This window comes from Rattus rattus, chromosome 18, assembly GCF_011064425.1.
Source record: "Rattus rattus isolate New Zealand chromosome 18, Rrattus_CSIRO_v1, whole genome shotgun sequence".
Taxonomy (NCBI): domain Eukaryota; kingdom Metazoa; phylum Chordata; class Mammalia; order Rodentia; family Muridae; genus Rattus; species Rattus rattus.
In genome coordinates, this window is record NC_046171.1 from 42,608,728 (window position 1) to 42,626,464 (window position 17,737).

The 17,737-nt window shown below is 44.2% G+C and overlaps 1 protein-coding gene across 1 annotated transcript in view; it reads left to right on the plus strand.

The window, feature by feature from the left end:
* Positions 1–17,737, plus strand: part of Scml4 (Scm polycomb group protein like 4) — a 90,320-nt gene that overhangs the window by 36,348 nt on the left and 36,235 nt on the right. Inside the window, 1 exon segment of the mRNA XM_032888868.1 lies at positions 13,996–14,210. Within this exon segment, the coding sequence (XP_032744759.1) occupies positions 13,996–14,210 (215 nt within the window).

A 17,737-nucleotide genomic window follows, 5' to 3' on the forward strand; every position in this document is an offset into this window, starting at 1 on the left:
AAAGAAGGCTTTTTTTGCAGAGCTTGAACGATGAAAAACCCAAAACAACCAAACCACAAGCACTTTCTCTAAAGATAAACAGAGAGCAAAACAGGAAGCAGTGGTTTGCTGAAAACAAGAAATACCACAGCTGCCCTGGAAAGTGCTGCTCCCCGCCCTACAGAGCACAGGTTCAGAGATGCAGTGAGCGAAGAGCCTCCTGGCAGCTGTGTCCTTAGCAGACAAGTGTCTTCTACGGGCACTGCTTGCAATTGCTCTTCAGCAATGGCTAACAGTGTCTGCATCCACTCCAGCTACCACAGACGCTAAGTCACAGGGGCATCCTGTGAATTATCGGGTTATGAAGATTGTGGCCAGAGGGGTCAGGATTCCTTTTTGTGCCCCACCTGTAGCATTACCAGTTCCATTCATGGCTGCCCCAGAGGAGCACTGACAGGGCTTTGTACAAAGCTCTGGGATTAGATCTGAGCTCTGAACTGATGGTGGTGACCTCATGCTATCTCTCTGGGCATCAGCTCCTCTCCTGTAAGTCCGAGGGCAGTAATGCTCGCCTCAGAACTGTGGAAAGTAACAGAGATGAAGCAGGTGAACTGTGGCAGGTCTACTTTGGAAACGTGTGGCTGCCATGACTTGCTGGAGTAGTTTTCTTGTTTGGAAATGGTTATTTTTTTTAAATTAGTGTATATGCGTATGGGCATGTGTACATGCCATTGGTGTGTGTGTGTGTGTGTGTGTGTGTGTGTGTGTGTGTGTGTGTGTATGTGTGTGTGTGTGTGTAGGTCAGAGGGCAACTTTGTGAAGTTGGTTCTCTCCTTCCACCTTTGTGTAGGTTCTGGGAGTAGAACTCAGGCTGTCAGGATTGTGTTGTGTTTTTACACTTAAGTCACATGTAGCTGTCCCAAGAACATAGATATTGAAGACTCCTCAGGTGGAGTTCTGAGCACAGGGCCACTACTAACACTAATAAACACATGGCTGGTCTGGACCCTGCTGCCTCAGTGCAGTCCTGGGTGAGGGGCAGCTCGCCACACCACTCAATCATTTGCTGAACGTTTGTTACTTCCCCGAGATGTAATGGATATTCAGCTCTCTGGAGTTGAGTCAGATGTGCATACCTGTAATCCCAGCACCCAGAAGCAGAGGCAGAAGGATCACAGTGGATTCAGAACCAGCCTGGTCTAGATAGCAAATGCTAGGCTAGTCATGGATACACAGCAATTCCCTGTCTCAAAAGCCCAAAGCAATCAATCAAAGACATAGAGCTGCAATCGTGGGCTTTTCTACCCACACCCCAGTTCCTGTTATAACAACTCTGAAATCTAATTGTATGTGAATAAATGCCTAGGCTGTAAGCTTTGGCTTGTTCCCACTACCTTGAACTCAGTTATCCCGTTTAAACAAGTCTAAATCTGCCATAGGCTAGTTACTCTCCTAAGTCTGATGTGTCTGTCTCCTTAGACTTCAGGGCGAATTTCTTTCCGTGCCCAACTCTATCCTAGAATTCTACTCTCCCCACCGGAACTCCCACCTCCTACTTCCTGCCTCAGCTCATTGGCCAATCAGCTCTTTATTGACAGGTGACACTTCCATACAGGACACAAGAGATTGTCTCTGCACAGGGCTCAAGTGTATCAAGAGAGCTAGACATGGATACACATTGGTGTTAGGAGAAAAAGAATTTAGTTACAGTATAGAGAAGGAATTGGGAATTGGAAATTTCTGTTGGACTAGCAACTTCCAGTCAGAGCTCTGGGAAAAGAGGTAAAGGCCCTAACGCCAAAACCGTGCCCTCCTAAAACAGCCCCCTGAGGTGCCTTTTCATTCAGGCAAGGGTAACGACTCTGTGTGTGTGTGGGGGGGGAGACACTTGTGGTAATTAATTAATTAGGGATCTACCCAACCTTTGATCATTTAGTTTCCAGATAAAAGACACAAAACCTTCATATTTATATACAGCATTAGAGCTGGGAGGATACCAGTCCTCTATGATATTCTGTCTACTCCCCTGTCAGTAACCCTGAGATATGACTTGCATGTTCTGCCTGGGCCACTGTTACTCCAACAGGCAGGCCCTCATGGCCGGTTCTCATGATCCCTTACCGCATATCATCTTCCTCTCTCTTCACTCTCACTTCTCTCTCTCCCCTCACGGTCTCTGCTTCAGATCCCAAGCCCTGGAACTGAAGCCCCGCCCACCTCCCTTCTGCCCACCCACAGGCTATAGACATCCTTATTGACCAATAAGGAATAACTTGGGGGGCAAGGTTACAGAGTATCACTTGGTGTACACAAAGGATCCCTTGTCCCTGGGGGCAACCAGATCTTGAGGGGTCACAAGATCTTGGGGGGCAGTATTTAACATTACAATACATGGCAACAGACCGAACCTCAGCAGACATGGATTCCTGTTGGAGAGTGGAGGACTGACTTCTGTCGTGTAGAGTTGAACAAAGGTTAATTAATATTCTTTGACAAAAATGTGAGGGAAGCCCCAAGCGGCAGGCTCTGAGGCCCTCTGTGGCTCAGTTCTCACCTCGGGCCCTCATTCTGCATTTGGTTTGGTGGTGAGCAGGTTATGGAAACCTCTGAACGAGGTGAGAGTAAGGGCTGTGGGAGTCCAGGGATGCAGACTCGGAGCTTCCAGCTTCCCATATGCTGTAGGGTTAGGGGTGTAAGGAACACCCAGGAAGGGCAAGGTGGAGAAGAGCAGGAGTGCTGCAGGCTGTGACTGTCCTGGACTCTTGGGTCCCATCTTTGAGGTTCAGTAATCTCAGAGATGTTCTGTTCTGTGGTACGTGAGTATATCTACTCCCTTCTGAGTGTTCACCCTCCAAAGACAGGGCACAGGCTCCAGCAAGGTACTCCAGTGACCTTAGTTGGCTCCTCTAGACCACATAGACGAGGCTTGGCTGTGGCTAACCTATTGTGAGAAAGCCTCACAGCCTTCCTCCCCTCAGCACACGGCTGGTGAGGAGCCGCTCCACTCTACTTCGAATCTAGACATCTGCTGGATGCAGAGGCCTTCTGTCTCGGCTGTTTTAGGTCACAGCTAAGGCTGCAGCATAGTTCAGCTTCATCACACACACCACCCCTGCTGAGTCATCGGGGCCCCTTCGTTCTATTAATTCTGAGAGTTGCCAGAAAAACCAACGCCGCCATTTTGGGCCAAATGTAAAGCAAGCTTTACAAAATATTAAATACTGACCAAGATTTGGACTTTGGTCAGGACCATTCCTATGAATTTCCCAGCTAAGAATGGCCTCGAGCCACATGTTGCAGGGGCTGATAAGGACAAATCTAGAGGCCACTGTAGTTTCCAGTGGGGCTTTGCTATTCTCCAAGAACTACAACTCCCAGCAATCCCAGGAAATTACCCAGTTCCTGGGCAGGGGGGGCTTACAGGTTAATTTTGGGCATTATAGTTTCTGTGTTGTGATTGTGAGTCCAAGGACCTGGGAACTTGTTGCTTTGACTGTGTGAGTCTGCACCGTTCACTTAGCTATGCATGAACATGGGTGTAAATATAAAATATTCACTGTGCTTTTACCGGCTTTGCTCAATGGGGAGTTCAGAAACCCAAAACTGTACCAATGAGGGACTAAACTCAGAAGGGTTGAGCAACACGTCCGTCTGTCAATTAGTCAACACCAGAGTCTACATGGACTTAGTCCAGGCTCATTCCCACCAGTTCCTACCACAAGACCCGATGTGCCATCAATTCCCATGGGGATAGGCATGGTCTGGTCATCTGACTCACTAGGATGCGTAGGCGTCCTGGTTAGTGTGAGTGCACACACACTGCAAATGTAGCAGACTCATGAGTGTAACACTCGGATGTTGTCCCATGATTTGCAATCTAAAGGTTGAGCTCTCCTTACCCTACCCACATCACCCAGGCCAGTGCAGCTGGCCCTGCCAATCAACAGCCGTGGCGGGCAGATCCACTCTCTCCTTTAGATCACACCTGATTTTTATTCTTTGAATAAACAGCATTCGAATTAGAAAACAAGGCAGAGAGGAAAGTCTCTCTCCATCCCTCAGACCCCAGTTTCCCTCCTTATCCTGTCAAGAGACAGTAGCTACCGTTGTAAGAACACCTCCAGAGAGAGACACTTTGTGCATGGCAGTCTACACAGTAGCCCCTCCCCTCTGCCCCATCCACAAGAGACACAACCAAGCCCCACATCGAAAGCCTAGAACTTCAGATAGCGCTACTTGTACAGTGTTTTGTTCTTATACACATAGCTGTGACAGAGCTGAATTTATAGACCCAGCATGGTGAGAGAGCGACAAGAACAACTAACAATAAAACATGATATATACTATAATAAAGGTCATGCGACTATGATCTTTCTCTCAATGTATCTTAGTCCCTCATTGTGTTATAGCGATATTTTCAGACTATGGGTAACTGATGTCCCTCAAAGCAAAACCATGGCCAAGCGGCCAAGGGAGTCTGCAGGGATGCATAGCTGTGTGTGCATTTATACATATACCTTTCCTGCCCAGCATCTGGTTCACGATACCTTGCAACTATGCAAATTTCAACATTTACCCCTCCTTTTTTCTACCCAGAAGTCTGGGGAGCATGGATCGCCTGTCAGGTCCCCTATTGAGACCCATAAGCTGGCTCAGGGGCACATCTCGAGCTGTGGCAAGAGAGGGGCATACTCAAGCCTTTGAAATAGCAGACACAGAACTTCCCAAACATCCCAAAGGAGCCTTTCTTCCAAGGTTCCACTCGCCCTCGTTGTTAAGGACCTGCCTAGGGCAGGTCCATGCTGTCATTTCACAGATATCGTCAGGGAAACCTCTCTTGTATTTAAGACAATGATCATTTAACGGAGGGGGATGGCCACAGGTGATGGAGAAGTCAGAATAGAGGGCTGGCTGGGTCTTCAGCTACAGTCCATGCAGCAAACACTTCATGGTACAGGAGACGGAGGATCTGTCACTCAGCGGAAGTTAGGACCCTGAAGCCAGACAGGAGGATGTTTCTGGTAGACAGCTAGCAGAGCAGCGAGGGGGCTTCATCTGCTGGCTCCCTCAGCCCATGCCCACCTTCCAAGCTTACGCCATCACCTCCCAGATAGTAAACTCAGACAGCATCCGGGTGTCACAGGAACTAGGGCATGTGGCTTAGGCAGGCAGCTCCTCTTTTTAAGGAATGTGGTGGAGAGCATCAGATCCAGGCCAGTACCCAAGATCTCCAGAGCGTTGTCTTTTGTGAGGATGTCCCTTGAAGTGTAAGACACTGTGGTGTTGATATTAAAAGAAATGAGCACTTGACACCAGGAGAAGTCAAGGCTAGCCTGACACCAGGAGGAGGCAAGGCTAGCCTCTCATGGCCTTACACTCTGCTTCTCTTACCTCAGACTCATCTTCTGAGAAGCAGGTCTAGACCAATGGACCCTGAGGGCAAAGGTAGTTATAAGGAAGTTCCTAGGCTGCCCAAGGGGACTGAAGAAGAGTTAGGACACAGCTAAGCCCTGTATGGCAATTTGTCTCCCACATTTCCAGCTACTCTGAGGTTTCAAAATCCTGCAGGGTGTAAGACCCTACTGCAAACATTTGCCCTTGTGTTATGACCTCTTGCCTCCTTCCTCTGATGCAAATCACCTTTGGTTCTCTATCCCCCTGGCGGCGCTACCATTCATCACTGGAGTTGGGTTGTTCATCAGGAGGGAGAGTAGGTGCAGCCAACGGTAGCTGAGTTTGCTTGCTTCTCCCTCCCCAGCATGTGGCCCAGCATAAAGACCCAGGGCAACTGCCACCTCGCCTCCCTGACATCATTGTGAGGATGCTATTTCTGTGGGCAAGGAGGCACCAAGGGCCTGAGATCTCCTTCTATTTCCTAGGCATGTCTAGAAGCTTCATGTCCTCCAGCTCCTCTGGAGCCCTTTTCTCCTTGGTTATGTTGTGGGGACCAGCGCTGACCATTGCTTCTGCTCTGGGTTCAATTCCTATTCTTCCAGGATGAGTCGTCATCTTCACAACATAGTACACTTACCTTCTCTATTTAGACTCTAGAGGCCGGTGCATACCAGAACTTAGTGGAACGAAAAGCTATAAACGAGTTCTCGCTCCCATGAATGAGGCCAGCTAAAAGAAATTATATTTTATCCTGCTTACCTTTCAATTATATTAAAATAATTACAGTTACGTCTGGGCTCACTTCTCTAAGACTTCTGTGTACTGAAAAGAATGTATTGCTGCACACGTAATGTATCCCGGTTGCTATGTTACTACTGTCCCTGCAGACACACATCATTACATTGTTCCCCTTTGCTCTTTAGTAACCTCCTCACACCCTCAACTCCTCCACCCTTGCCCTACACTAGTCAGAGTCAAGCTAACCCTGACCCTTCTTTGTCCTGCACAATATGAATACAGCTGCCTCAAAAGACTCTTAATTTTATTTATAGGATAAAATAAATGAAATATTTATCCTATAAATAAAACATGGAGAACAATATCACAGAGTAAAATTTTAATGCTAAGAATAAATATATGTATTGATTTTTGGCTTCAGTTAGCTAAACTTTGTCAGAACTGGGAAAAGCATGCATTAAAAAGAACGCATTTTTCTCAATTTAACAGATTCTATTATTGTCTTTATTCCTTATTTTTTTTTTCTTTTTTCTGGAGCTGGGGTCTGAACCCAGGGCCTTGCGCTTGCTAGGCAAGCGCTCTACCACTGAGCTAAATCGCCAACCCCTTTACTCCTTATTTTTAATAAAGATTTATTCTATTTTTAATTATGTGCATGTGTGTGTCTGTGTGCACATAGAAGGAGTGTGTGTTCTGGACTGCTGAGTTATCTCTCCAGTCCTTATTGGGCCCATTCTTTGTCATATTTATTTTGTTTTGGCAGAACTGAATATGGAATCCAGGGCACCGCATAGTCTATACAATCATTCTTTCACTGAGCTGCGTCTTCATCCCACTGTCTATAGGTTTTGTTGATCTTCCAAGTGCTCTTTTATACCGAACACACTTCTATCCAAATAGATATGTTTTTTGGCCCATAAAAACATAGACACAGGGGTTGGGGATTTAGCTTAGTGGTAGAGCGCTTGCCTAGGAAGCACAAGGCCCTGGGTTCGGTCCCCAGCTCCGAAAAAAAAAAAAACAACATAGACACAATGTTGCCACCTCACAGGCGTCAGGTGCACTCTACAGGTGCAAAACTGAACCAGAGGCGGAAGAGCAGGGTAAGAAGTGGAACGCCGGCTGCAGCCTCCAGGAATGTACCTCACACACTTAGGCGCATGACACAGTGAGGAACTGTGAAAACCATCGTTAATCAGTACGTGAGAATATTACTAGTCAGACAATGGGGGAGGGTGTAGTTGAGAGGTGAGTAAGAGGAAGTATCTCTGAAGTTTGAGCTCTTTGGGTAGCATTGAGCATGACTGACCAGTGCCGAAGGGAGACGTTATCATTAGAAAGCACCTCCTGTATACCCCTAAATCCCTAGAGCTATTAGGGCATTAGGCGTCTGAAGGCTGCATGTAAAAGACGCTGGGTCACAGTGAATTCAGCATGGAGCCTCAGAGCAAGATGAAATAGGATTGCTGTAATGTTTTGAAACGCTAGCGAGAAAGACCATTACACTGTGGTCAGGAACCCATTCCCTGTAGTTAACAGGAGAATCCAGGAAAGACTTGAGATCCTGCACCTGCTGTCTTTGGTACTTTTAGAAACGACAGAAAGCCATGAATCTTTCTCCTTGTCTAATTTATCCACCTTTCCTTCATACAACCCTCAAATATCCCTGCCCAACCCACCAGCCTAGGTAATTCTGCCTGAGAAGGTCATGACGCCATGCTCTGATTTTCCCATCCACCCACCCCAACTCTGCTAGCAGAACAGATTTCTTCTATCTCTGATTCTCTAGCATTTCACTTTATTATTTTGTTACATATACACACACATATAGCTTTACAGGTAAATATTATATATAATCTTATACTATTTCAAAATTATTATATTGCTTTTATTGCCTGCTTTTCTATAGGTGGTGATTATCATAGAATCTTTCTGCCCCCTCTTCTAGAATGTTCACCCAGGTCTTGAAGGGGCTGATATGTCATTTAGAACTGAATACTAATAGTCTCTAATTCTCAGAATCTCAGTTATGAGACTGCATTATCTATTACCCACTGCAAAAAGAGACTTCTTTGACCAAAGCCAAGGGTGAAAAGCCATTAACATTCTTGAGAGCCCAAGTTGTGGACCCTGCTTACTACAATGTTGCCATCTCATTAAGAGATGCCAGTGCAATAGTGGTGAGACTGTTACATGGTAACCAATTATTTTCTGGTTGTGTCTGAGGCCTGTTCAGCAGGGGGATTATTTGTCTGATACTATAAAACTCCCTAAAGTCTATGGCTCAGTTGGTCATAGGCCCTACCTGGAAACCCACACTAGCGTTTTGCTAAATGGATGTACACAGTCAAATTGTCCTCTGAGTAATGTTTACATCAAATGCTGTAAATCAGGTGCTCTCAGCCTCGTTCAAAGCAACTCCCTTTCACTGCTTTTGTCTGGGATAGTAAAGCAATGATCAGTGGTGTTCAGTGTCTTGGGATGTAACGTCATCAGAAAACAAAGAAAATGAAAGGCTATTTTTTTTTTAAAGAGTAAAGGTTTCCAAAAGAGCTTCTGGAGAATGAGACTCATTCATGAATCGTTCATTTTTCTCTTTGCATATTTGTCTCTGATTTAAAGTTTTCAAACTATGCAAAACGACACACAAAACAAAGTAAAAAAAACCACATTGCAGTTTCTTTGCTCAGGGGTGACCACCTCCAGACTTTTGAGGGTTTTCTTTCCCAGACCTAGACTAGTTTATAAAGCACTGACGATTCCTACATAAAGCCATGCAAACACTGTAAGAAGAGCCCTACATGTGCCCTCTTGTACACACACACACACACACACCACACACATGCACGCACATGCACACACACTTTCGTACTCATGCATGCTTAAAGTCAGTATGTATTCCATCTTATGAGTTAGAAATAATACACTAAATCAAGGCTGTTTTGGGGGATGTTTAGTAGTTCACCTTTATAAATCATTTTGCAAAGAAGGACCTTAGCCATTTATTTTTGGGTTGTCTTTAAATTTTTTTCTCAATAATTTTTAAGTAAATTGTTTTCATTAGAATTTGTTCATTCTACCTTTTCTTTTCTTTTTTTTTTATGTTTTTGGTTTGTTTGCTTGAGATAGGGCCTCACTGTGTTGCTCTGGCTGTTCTAGAACTCACTATGTAGACCCGGCTAGCCTTGAACTTATAGAGATTGGCTTGCCTTTGCTTCCCAAATGCTAGGACTAGAGGCTTGCATCACTACATCTGGCTATCCTTATATCCAGAGGAACTTTTCCTTCTGGATGGCAGTCTTTTATTGCATATTTCAATATTTGCCTTTTCTGTTACCACTGAACCATGTTTAAGCATGATAAAATGTCATGGTATCTTCCACAGTTCTATTCTCCTAGCGAAATCTCCTGTGTCTTGCTCTCAGTGCTCCAAAGCCGAGACACTTCCTTATCTTTACTATAATTTTTTTAATTCTTTTTCTCTTTTCTATCCAAACCATAGTTTTGGGAAGGGAGATTTTGGGGACCTACATTCCCCACCCCATGCCCTCACACACACTTTCCAAAGTGTCTGGACCTGTTATTGAAAGTCAGTTGCTTTACTGGTCATTCTCTGAACTCTAAAATAACCCTACAGAGACATTTAAAGGAACCCTGTGGTACTGATATATTCATTTATTATCCAACCAAGTATCCTTGGTACTTAGCATTAGATTTGACTGGGATGAGCGTTGGGAAACCCACTGAAGTGGAAATTTCCATTTTCTTTGGAGACTCAGTTGTGTCATGGGATGTTTTTCTGGAAACTTTCCTATGAGAGGAAGTTTTGGCTGAAGCAGACATGTGGGAGGGTGTTTTGCTGAGAACAGACACGTAGTGTTTTTCTAGAAACAGCCAGGGAAAAGGGCACCATATGTTTTGCTACAGAGGATGCTTGGAAAGGGTATAAATATCACCCATTAGACGGTAGACGACGCTGTCTGGTATTGGTTCGCCTTGCCACCCTTTGCTGGCCATAATTTGCCATGATTTCAGAGAGAGAAATGTCACCAAAGAACTTCTGGTGGTGTTCTGGTGGCTTCTTGCTACTTCCTTAGGCTCAGGCTGATTGGCGGAGCCTTGTGGTTTCTTCTGGATTGAACTGCCGTTGCTGAGTCGTGAATGGTGTTTTCAGGTGAATCAAGCTGCCACTGCTGCTTTGGTGGGAACTGAACTGCTGATATCCTGACAATGCAGATTGGATTTGCTCCATAGAGCTACTTCTAAAGAGGTCCACATCCATCTTTTTCCCTATTAACCTTCCCTTCCCACTATCTCTGGTGGGTGGTGGGCTAGAAGGGCAGCTAAAGCATTTAAGAACCTTATTAAAAGTAGGTTTTGAAAGATATAAGCCTACAACCTGTTCTTGATTCGTAGGTAAAATGAGCAACCACCCGGGCATGGTAGGATGAGGAAGCTTGGCTATTTCTTGCTTCTGACTCTGACTCCCATCTCTGTACTACCTACAGCTCCACCAACAATGGCTTGTCAATTAGCATAAACTTACGTATCAGACTAGTTATCCAGCAGGGCTGTCACACTGCCTAAGACTGGCGCTTCTGTGGAGGCAGTATGAGGCATGGTCTTTCTTCAACGAGAAGGAGGTGAAATGTCAGGGGAAAGGAAATTAGTTGAATAAATAGCATCTTCTTCTTCTTCTTCTTCTTCTTCTTCTTCTTCTTCTTCTTCTTCTTCTTCTTCTTCTTCTTCTTCTTCTTCTTCTCCTCCTCCTCCTCCTCCTCCTCCTCCTCCTCCTCCTCCTCCTCCTCTTCTTCTTCATCTTCCTTTTTAGGAAAGGATTTTGTTATATGGAACTATGTAAGGAAAGTTAAGTTTAGTTGTTAGACGTCAAAGACTTCTTAGGTTTACTTCTATTTGAAACTTTGTTGCTAACTCATATTGTTCTAAACTTGATTTTCCTTAGAGATTATTGCATTTTATTTACTTATTATGTGTGTGTCTGTGTGTGCACACAGGAACAGACCTGCATGTGTTTAGGTGAATGTAAAGGGTAGCAATTACCTTCCATGTTGGTTCTTGGATGCTGTCCACCTTAGTTCTGAGACAGGGTCCGTCAGTGGGAACTGGCTCACTAGTTAGGTTAGGCTGGCAGGCCAGTGCACCAAGTCAACAAATATACCTGTTTCTGCCTCCCCAGTGCTGGGACCCCAAGCACAATTACTATGCCTGCCTTTTTATATTGCGCTGAGGATGGAACTAGAGCCTCACCTTGCTGTATGAACAGTGTAGCAGTTGGATTTCTGCTCGGCTCCTAACCCTAAGCTTTCTCTTGCTTCCCTTTTGACACTGATGCTATTAGACACATTGTTAATCTCTACACAAAAGGCGAAGTAAGACAGGCTTGTCCAAACACTGTGTTCCCAGCACTCTGGAGACTGGAGCAGAAGGAACCTAAGTTGGAGGGCAGCTTGGACTGCATGGCGAGGCCTTGTCTCCTGAAACTAAAATCATAAAGCAAAATAAAATTTAAAGAAGAAGGCAAAGTAGAAAGGTGCAGAAACACAGCCTACAATAAGAAAACCACCTGTTTCTGAAAACTTAAACTCATTATAAAGAAGCAGATCTTTGATCGCCATAGGTCAAAATGAGGCTGACTTTCACCCAACAAGATCTTCTTAGTTTTGTGCTTTTGACTTCTTCTGTACCAGTGAATGTTTGGGAGGTTTGTCGGTGTCGAGGTCCAGGAATAGATTTTTATGCTATGGATTCCTATACAGTGATCATAATTTATTGACTCTAAGATGTATTCAATTACAAAACGCGTCATTTTCTTATGCCTTACTAAGAATTCTGATTTGCTTGAAGTGATATAGGGGCACCTGTATTGCAATAAGGTTAATATGTTAGAATATGTTAATATGTTAATATGTTATCTTAGAATCAGTAATATAGGTTTTTTAACACAGAGAAAAAAGATATTTTTAGCAGGCTGAGTGTTTTATGTAAATTATCTTATTTTATTTGTAACTATGTGTTTATATATGTGCGTGTGTGAGGATTTATGTTTGTGAGAACAGTGCCCGCAGAAGCTAGAAGAGGCCTGGGGAGTTGCGGGCATTTGTGAACTGCCTGAGGTGGGTATTTGCGTTCTCTGAAGAGCTCTGCCTACTCCTAACCACAGAGGAACTCTCTATACCGAGCCTTTTTCTTTATCTGAAATATTCAACAGTCTGTAAAATACAAATATTTCTACCTTAAAATTCTATTTATAGATTCGGGGAGTAAAAATGTTCCTCCTTTAAAATTGTATTTATGGAGTGGGAAGTGTGGCTCACTGGTGAAGTGCTTGGTTAGCACACACAAGGCTCAACCCCTCACATTTTATATATATATATACACATATATATACATACATATATATACATATACATATATATGCACATACATATATACATATATATGTATAATGTATATATATAATGAAACCTATCCACCAAATATGATATTTCCAAAACCAAATCTTCCCCTGTTGTGTTTTAAGAGAATTTCTAGTGTTTTACCTTTTCTTCCCTGAGTAATGCGGTGTAGTTTCTGCTTCCCTGACCCCCCCCCACCAAGGTGGTACGGGGAGCTTCCCTACTAACACCCACTGCAGGCTTCTCAGAAGAAGCCTCTCATTTCTTCTGGAAGGTTCCTCTACCCTGTAGAATTGGATTGCATCACCTAACATCGTCCCTGAGTTAAAGCTCGGCCCCACCCGACACATTCGCGCCCGAGCCGGCTATCTGACCTCTGAGCGTCCACCTCCTCTGCTCTGGGTCATGGTCTTGTCGGTGGCCTCTTGCTTGCAGATTTATGGACTTCTGCTCGAGCAGCTTATGATTAATATTGTCGGAACTATGCTAAGGTCACGGTCGCGTGCAGGGGGGCTGTGTACAAAGAACGTTGCCCACAGTCTGGTCATCTTTAGTGACCTTTTAGCAAGCCTCCTTCCTTTTATTTTACCATATAAAAATTTTTGCATAGTTGGGATCATTTTTATGCATCGTTTATGCGCGGGATGCTTACTTTGCCCAACATCGTGCTATGAAAAATGTGTTGCTAAAGGCAGCTTTAACTTCTTTGCCGGTTTTAGTTTGTGGATGTATTAGCTGTTCCCTTACGCATCGTTATTTGGGCTGTGTCTATTTTATTTCTGCAATTCTAAATAATGGTGAAGCGAACAACTTCTATGTACAAACTCCCGTCCACGTTTTGATTGAGGGATATCATGTCTTTAATAAAATTGACTTATATTGTTAAAAAGGGCGATGACAATTTGTAATTCAACCAAAGGAATAAGAGTAAATATGGGGGATGGATGAGTTTGTGTAATACAATAGTATTAAATATAATACAATTATATTATATATTTAATTTATCAATATATTAATTAGCAATATAATTATAATCGTTATTCATGTGTCATATAATTGCATACCAACCATTAATATGCTGTTATAATATTAATTAATATGATTAATATGATATTATATATTTATTATTAACATAATATAGTTTATGTAGCATTAAACATTATAAATGTAGAAGATCATGCATAGTATTTAGATACTATTATGATACGATTTTATTAGTCCAACATTGAATAGAGCCGTGAAAGCATCCAGTCACTGGTGATAATCTCAGGTATGTCTAGATCCGGGAATCTACTGTCTTCTCCACTTAGCAGGACTGCAGCCTAGTGGTGCCTGGCTCACTTCCGGGTGCCGCCATGTTTCTCCTGTAAGTGGTAGGTGTGCACAGATCACTATCAGATCTACGTGCTTTGAAAACCAAGCAGACATTTCCAACCTTGTTTTCCTTTCTGTCTGGACTAATTCCCAGGACCTCTCTTGCCTGTGTGCGGTTTGCCTCCTCATTCAGTAAGCCTGGCACCAGCAGAAATGCAGACCCAGAGGGTCCCAGGGAGGAAGCGTGGCCGGCCTCCACTTCACTCCACGCGGGTGCAGATGGCAGTGCATAACCTTTATTCTGCTTCTTCTGCCTCCGTGCCAGCAATGACAATCCCGAAGAAGAGAGGACGGAAACCCAGGTACAAGGTATGTCTCCTGGTCCCCATCATGTTGGGCTGGGGCGCTGGGAGACTGGGCACAGCTGTGTTGTTAAACCCCGTGGAAGACGGGGCCTGGGCAAACTCAGGCTGAGAAATAAGTCTCTCAAAAGAGCATGTGACGGACAAGGTCTCGTCGGGACAACGTGGCACACGTTGTGTGCTTTTTTTTTTTTTTTTTTAACAAGTGGAGAAAGCGAATCACAGCAGATGGGGAAGCTGTAAGTTGAGCAGATTTTAGGACTGTTGCTAAACACATATTGCTAAGCTTGCATCTAAATGAGTGTCAGGGGCTGAGCTGTCCCCTGACTATTCTCAGCAGGGTGGCTCTTGAAGCCACTTGTAGAACGTATTCCTCATCTATGGTGGGTTTTTTTTTGTCTTTTTTTTTTTTTTTTTTTGTGAAAGCAGTTGACATTCCCGAGACATTTAAAGTAATGCCGTAAGTAGGCCAGTGTCAAAAGATGTAATAAGATTTTGATTTTTCTGGACAGAGATTTAGCACAGGACTCCTGGGGGATGGATTATAGTTTTCGGCTTATAAAAGATGCTGATGTCAAGTTTGGCTGCGAAGAGGCAGATTTATAGCAATGAGGAACCTGAGAGCATCGTAAGGACTCACAGCATGGAGGGAGAGGCTGTGGGTGGGAAACGGATGACGTAACCCCAATCCTACGACCCCGATCAAACCAGGGGCCAGCCTCCAACTGACCCCGCCCAAACTAGCCCCCACCCCCCGCCTATGATGTAATCCCAATCCTACAACCCCGCCCAAACCAAGGGCCAGCACCCTCCCCCCCTCCCCGACTATGACATAACCCTAATCTTACAGTCCCACCCAAACCAGGGGACAGCTTCCCCCCCATGACGTAACCCCAATCCTACAACCCTGCCCAAACCAGGGGCCAGCCCCTCCCCCGTCTGACCCCGCCCAACCCAGGGGCCAGCCCCCGTCTATGACAGATTGTGAAGGACTGGCTAACTGAGGGAAAAAGAGAAACTTGTTTTCTGCCAGCCTCCGGGCTTTAGAAGAGAATTTGTAGTTGTCTCCCACATAGTTTCCATGAAGTAAAACTGGAGTTTCCATCTTGAGACCTGAATTTTGCAACCAAAATGCAAATTGGCAATTAACTCTCAAGAATTAGGAAAATGTATGGAAATTATTTTAGGTCAGCAGAGAGATCTTGTGGAAGATTCGGTAATGAATTCAACCTTTATCCTTCTTCTTTGCAACCCTTTCAAATGCAAAAAAACAGTCATGAGAGAAAAAGGTTCTTGGCTATTCAAAATTACTTTAGTTTTCTTAACTTTTTTTGAGATGTCATTTATTTTTATTTTATCGTATGATTTTGCTAGAATGTATGTAGCATATGTGTGCGATGACTGAAGAGACCAGAAGAGGGCGTTGGATCCCCTAGGAGAGATGGTTATGAAGCAACATGTGGGTTCTGAGAATTGAACTTGGGTCCTCTGCGAGAGCAGCACTCAATGTCTGAGCCATCTTCCCAGCTCCTTATTTCAATTTTTAAAAAGTGTGTGTGTGTGTGTGTGTGTGTGTGTGTGTGTGTGTGTGTGTGTGTGTGTGTGAGTGTGTGTGTGTGTGTGTGTGTGTGTGTGGTGTGTGTGTGTGTGTGAGTGTGGTGTGTTTGTGCCCACAGAGGTCAGAGGCATTGGTGTCTCCTGAGTTACAGTTGGTTGTGAACCACCTCCTGTGAGGGCTGGAAACAGACTTGGGTCCTATGGGAAAGCGGTGTGTGCTATGAAATGCTGAGCCGAGTCTCTAGCACACGGTATATATTTTTTAAAGATCTTCTTCACCAATTCTTCCATCATTTTTCTGATGGGGAAACCTCTGTTAGGAAAGCTCATGATGATTTGAGTTTAGGATTGTGTATCTGGTCTCAGAAGCTAGCCTGGGCACTTGTGCCTTCTCAGGCACCTACCTGTACCATTGGTGGAGTCTGGGAATTGCGTTAGGTCGGGGGAGGGGTGGAATGGACAGGTTTTCTGTTTCATAGAACCAGGGAGCAAGTCCAAGTTCCAAGAAAACATAGTAAAACTTCTCTGGCCTTCTTTCTGGTCCCCGGGGGGCTGTGACCCAAGAATGAAAATTACCAACAGACACAGTGTTTCTTGGGCCAAGAAAAACGGCAGTTCGCCCCCACGGAACAAACCTGATTCACGTTGCACATTTCCTCCCTCCTACAAGGGGGTTTTCAGTGTCCCCAACACTCAGGGAAACCTCTTAGTGTGCCTGATATTCAGGGACATCTCAGAGCGGTACACAGCATAGGTCCCTTGGCTGACACAAAGACCCTGCACAATGCAAGCAGGTCTGGTTCTACCTCACGGTGAATTTCTTTTGTGGGAACAAGAGGCCACCGCTGTTTTGTGAGCCTACTTCCCTCAAAGTTAGGAAGATGCATGGGACATTATCTCAGACCCCCCCACACACACACACCCGAATGACTCTATAGGCCTTAAGCTTAATGTCCTAGAAGAATAACTCCAAACCAGGTGCCCATCTCTGCGTGACCCTGTCACCCATCAAAGATGACACAGGAAAGATAAGAACCACGTGAAAGTTTCATAAAGCTAAAATGATTTGCTCAAAAGATTACCCTTTATTCTAAAATACATGGTGAGAGAAAGTTTTTAAAGCTGTGATAATTTAAAATGTTCTCAGTTGGCAAAACAAAGTTGCTAACCCAGCCTCCTCAGTTTCAGTTGGCGACACCCCATTTTACCATTAATGACGGGACTCTTATTGTAGCAAGTAAATTGTACAGGCTCACCCCACTTACCAAATGGCCACTAATTTGGTGATTTTTAACTTTGGGGCACAGTTGGGAGCCAGAAGTTGGTTTTGTTTTGTTTTGTTTTGTTTTTGTTTTGTTTTGTTTTGTTTTGTTTTGTTTTTTAACTGACTAAGTAAGATCTTACTCGGTCTGGCCTTAATGACCTTGTATTTTATTACTAAGAAAATGTTTCTTGGCTTGGATACCGTGCTGCAGGTTTGCATTTCTAGCTGTCTGGAGGCGGAAGGATTCTCGGAGTCTGCGAGTTTGAGAGCAATTTGGGTCAACAGTAGGACCCTGTCTCAGATAGATAGATAGATAGATAGATAGATAGATAGATAGATAGATAGATAGATAGATAGATAGATAGAGAGAGAGATAGATAGATAGATTGATAGGCAGGGAGACAGACAGACATAAAATTAGAGTAGACAGTGGATGTGTTGGAATGGGGGAAGGGCTCTGTGGGGAGGGTAAGAGGAGAAGAGAAAGCAACCCAGGACGAGTAGGATCCAAATGCATTAGATATATACAAGTTGCTTAAGAATAAATAAAAATTGTTTTTTTTAAAAGGAAGCTCTGCCATGCCCGTCATCAGAGCCCCTTTACATTTATGTCAACTCTCCTTGCAAGTTCAGTTCCCGTAGTTTCTACCCTCAGATACAAAGAGGAAAGTATTCGCAAGGGAAGACGCTGAGAGGGTAGCTATAACTCGCTA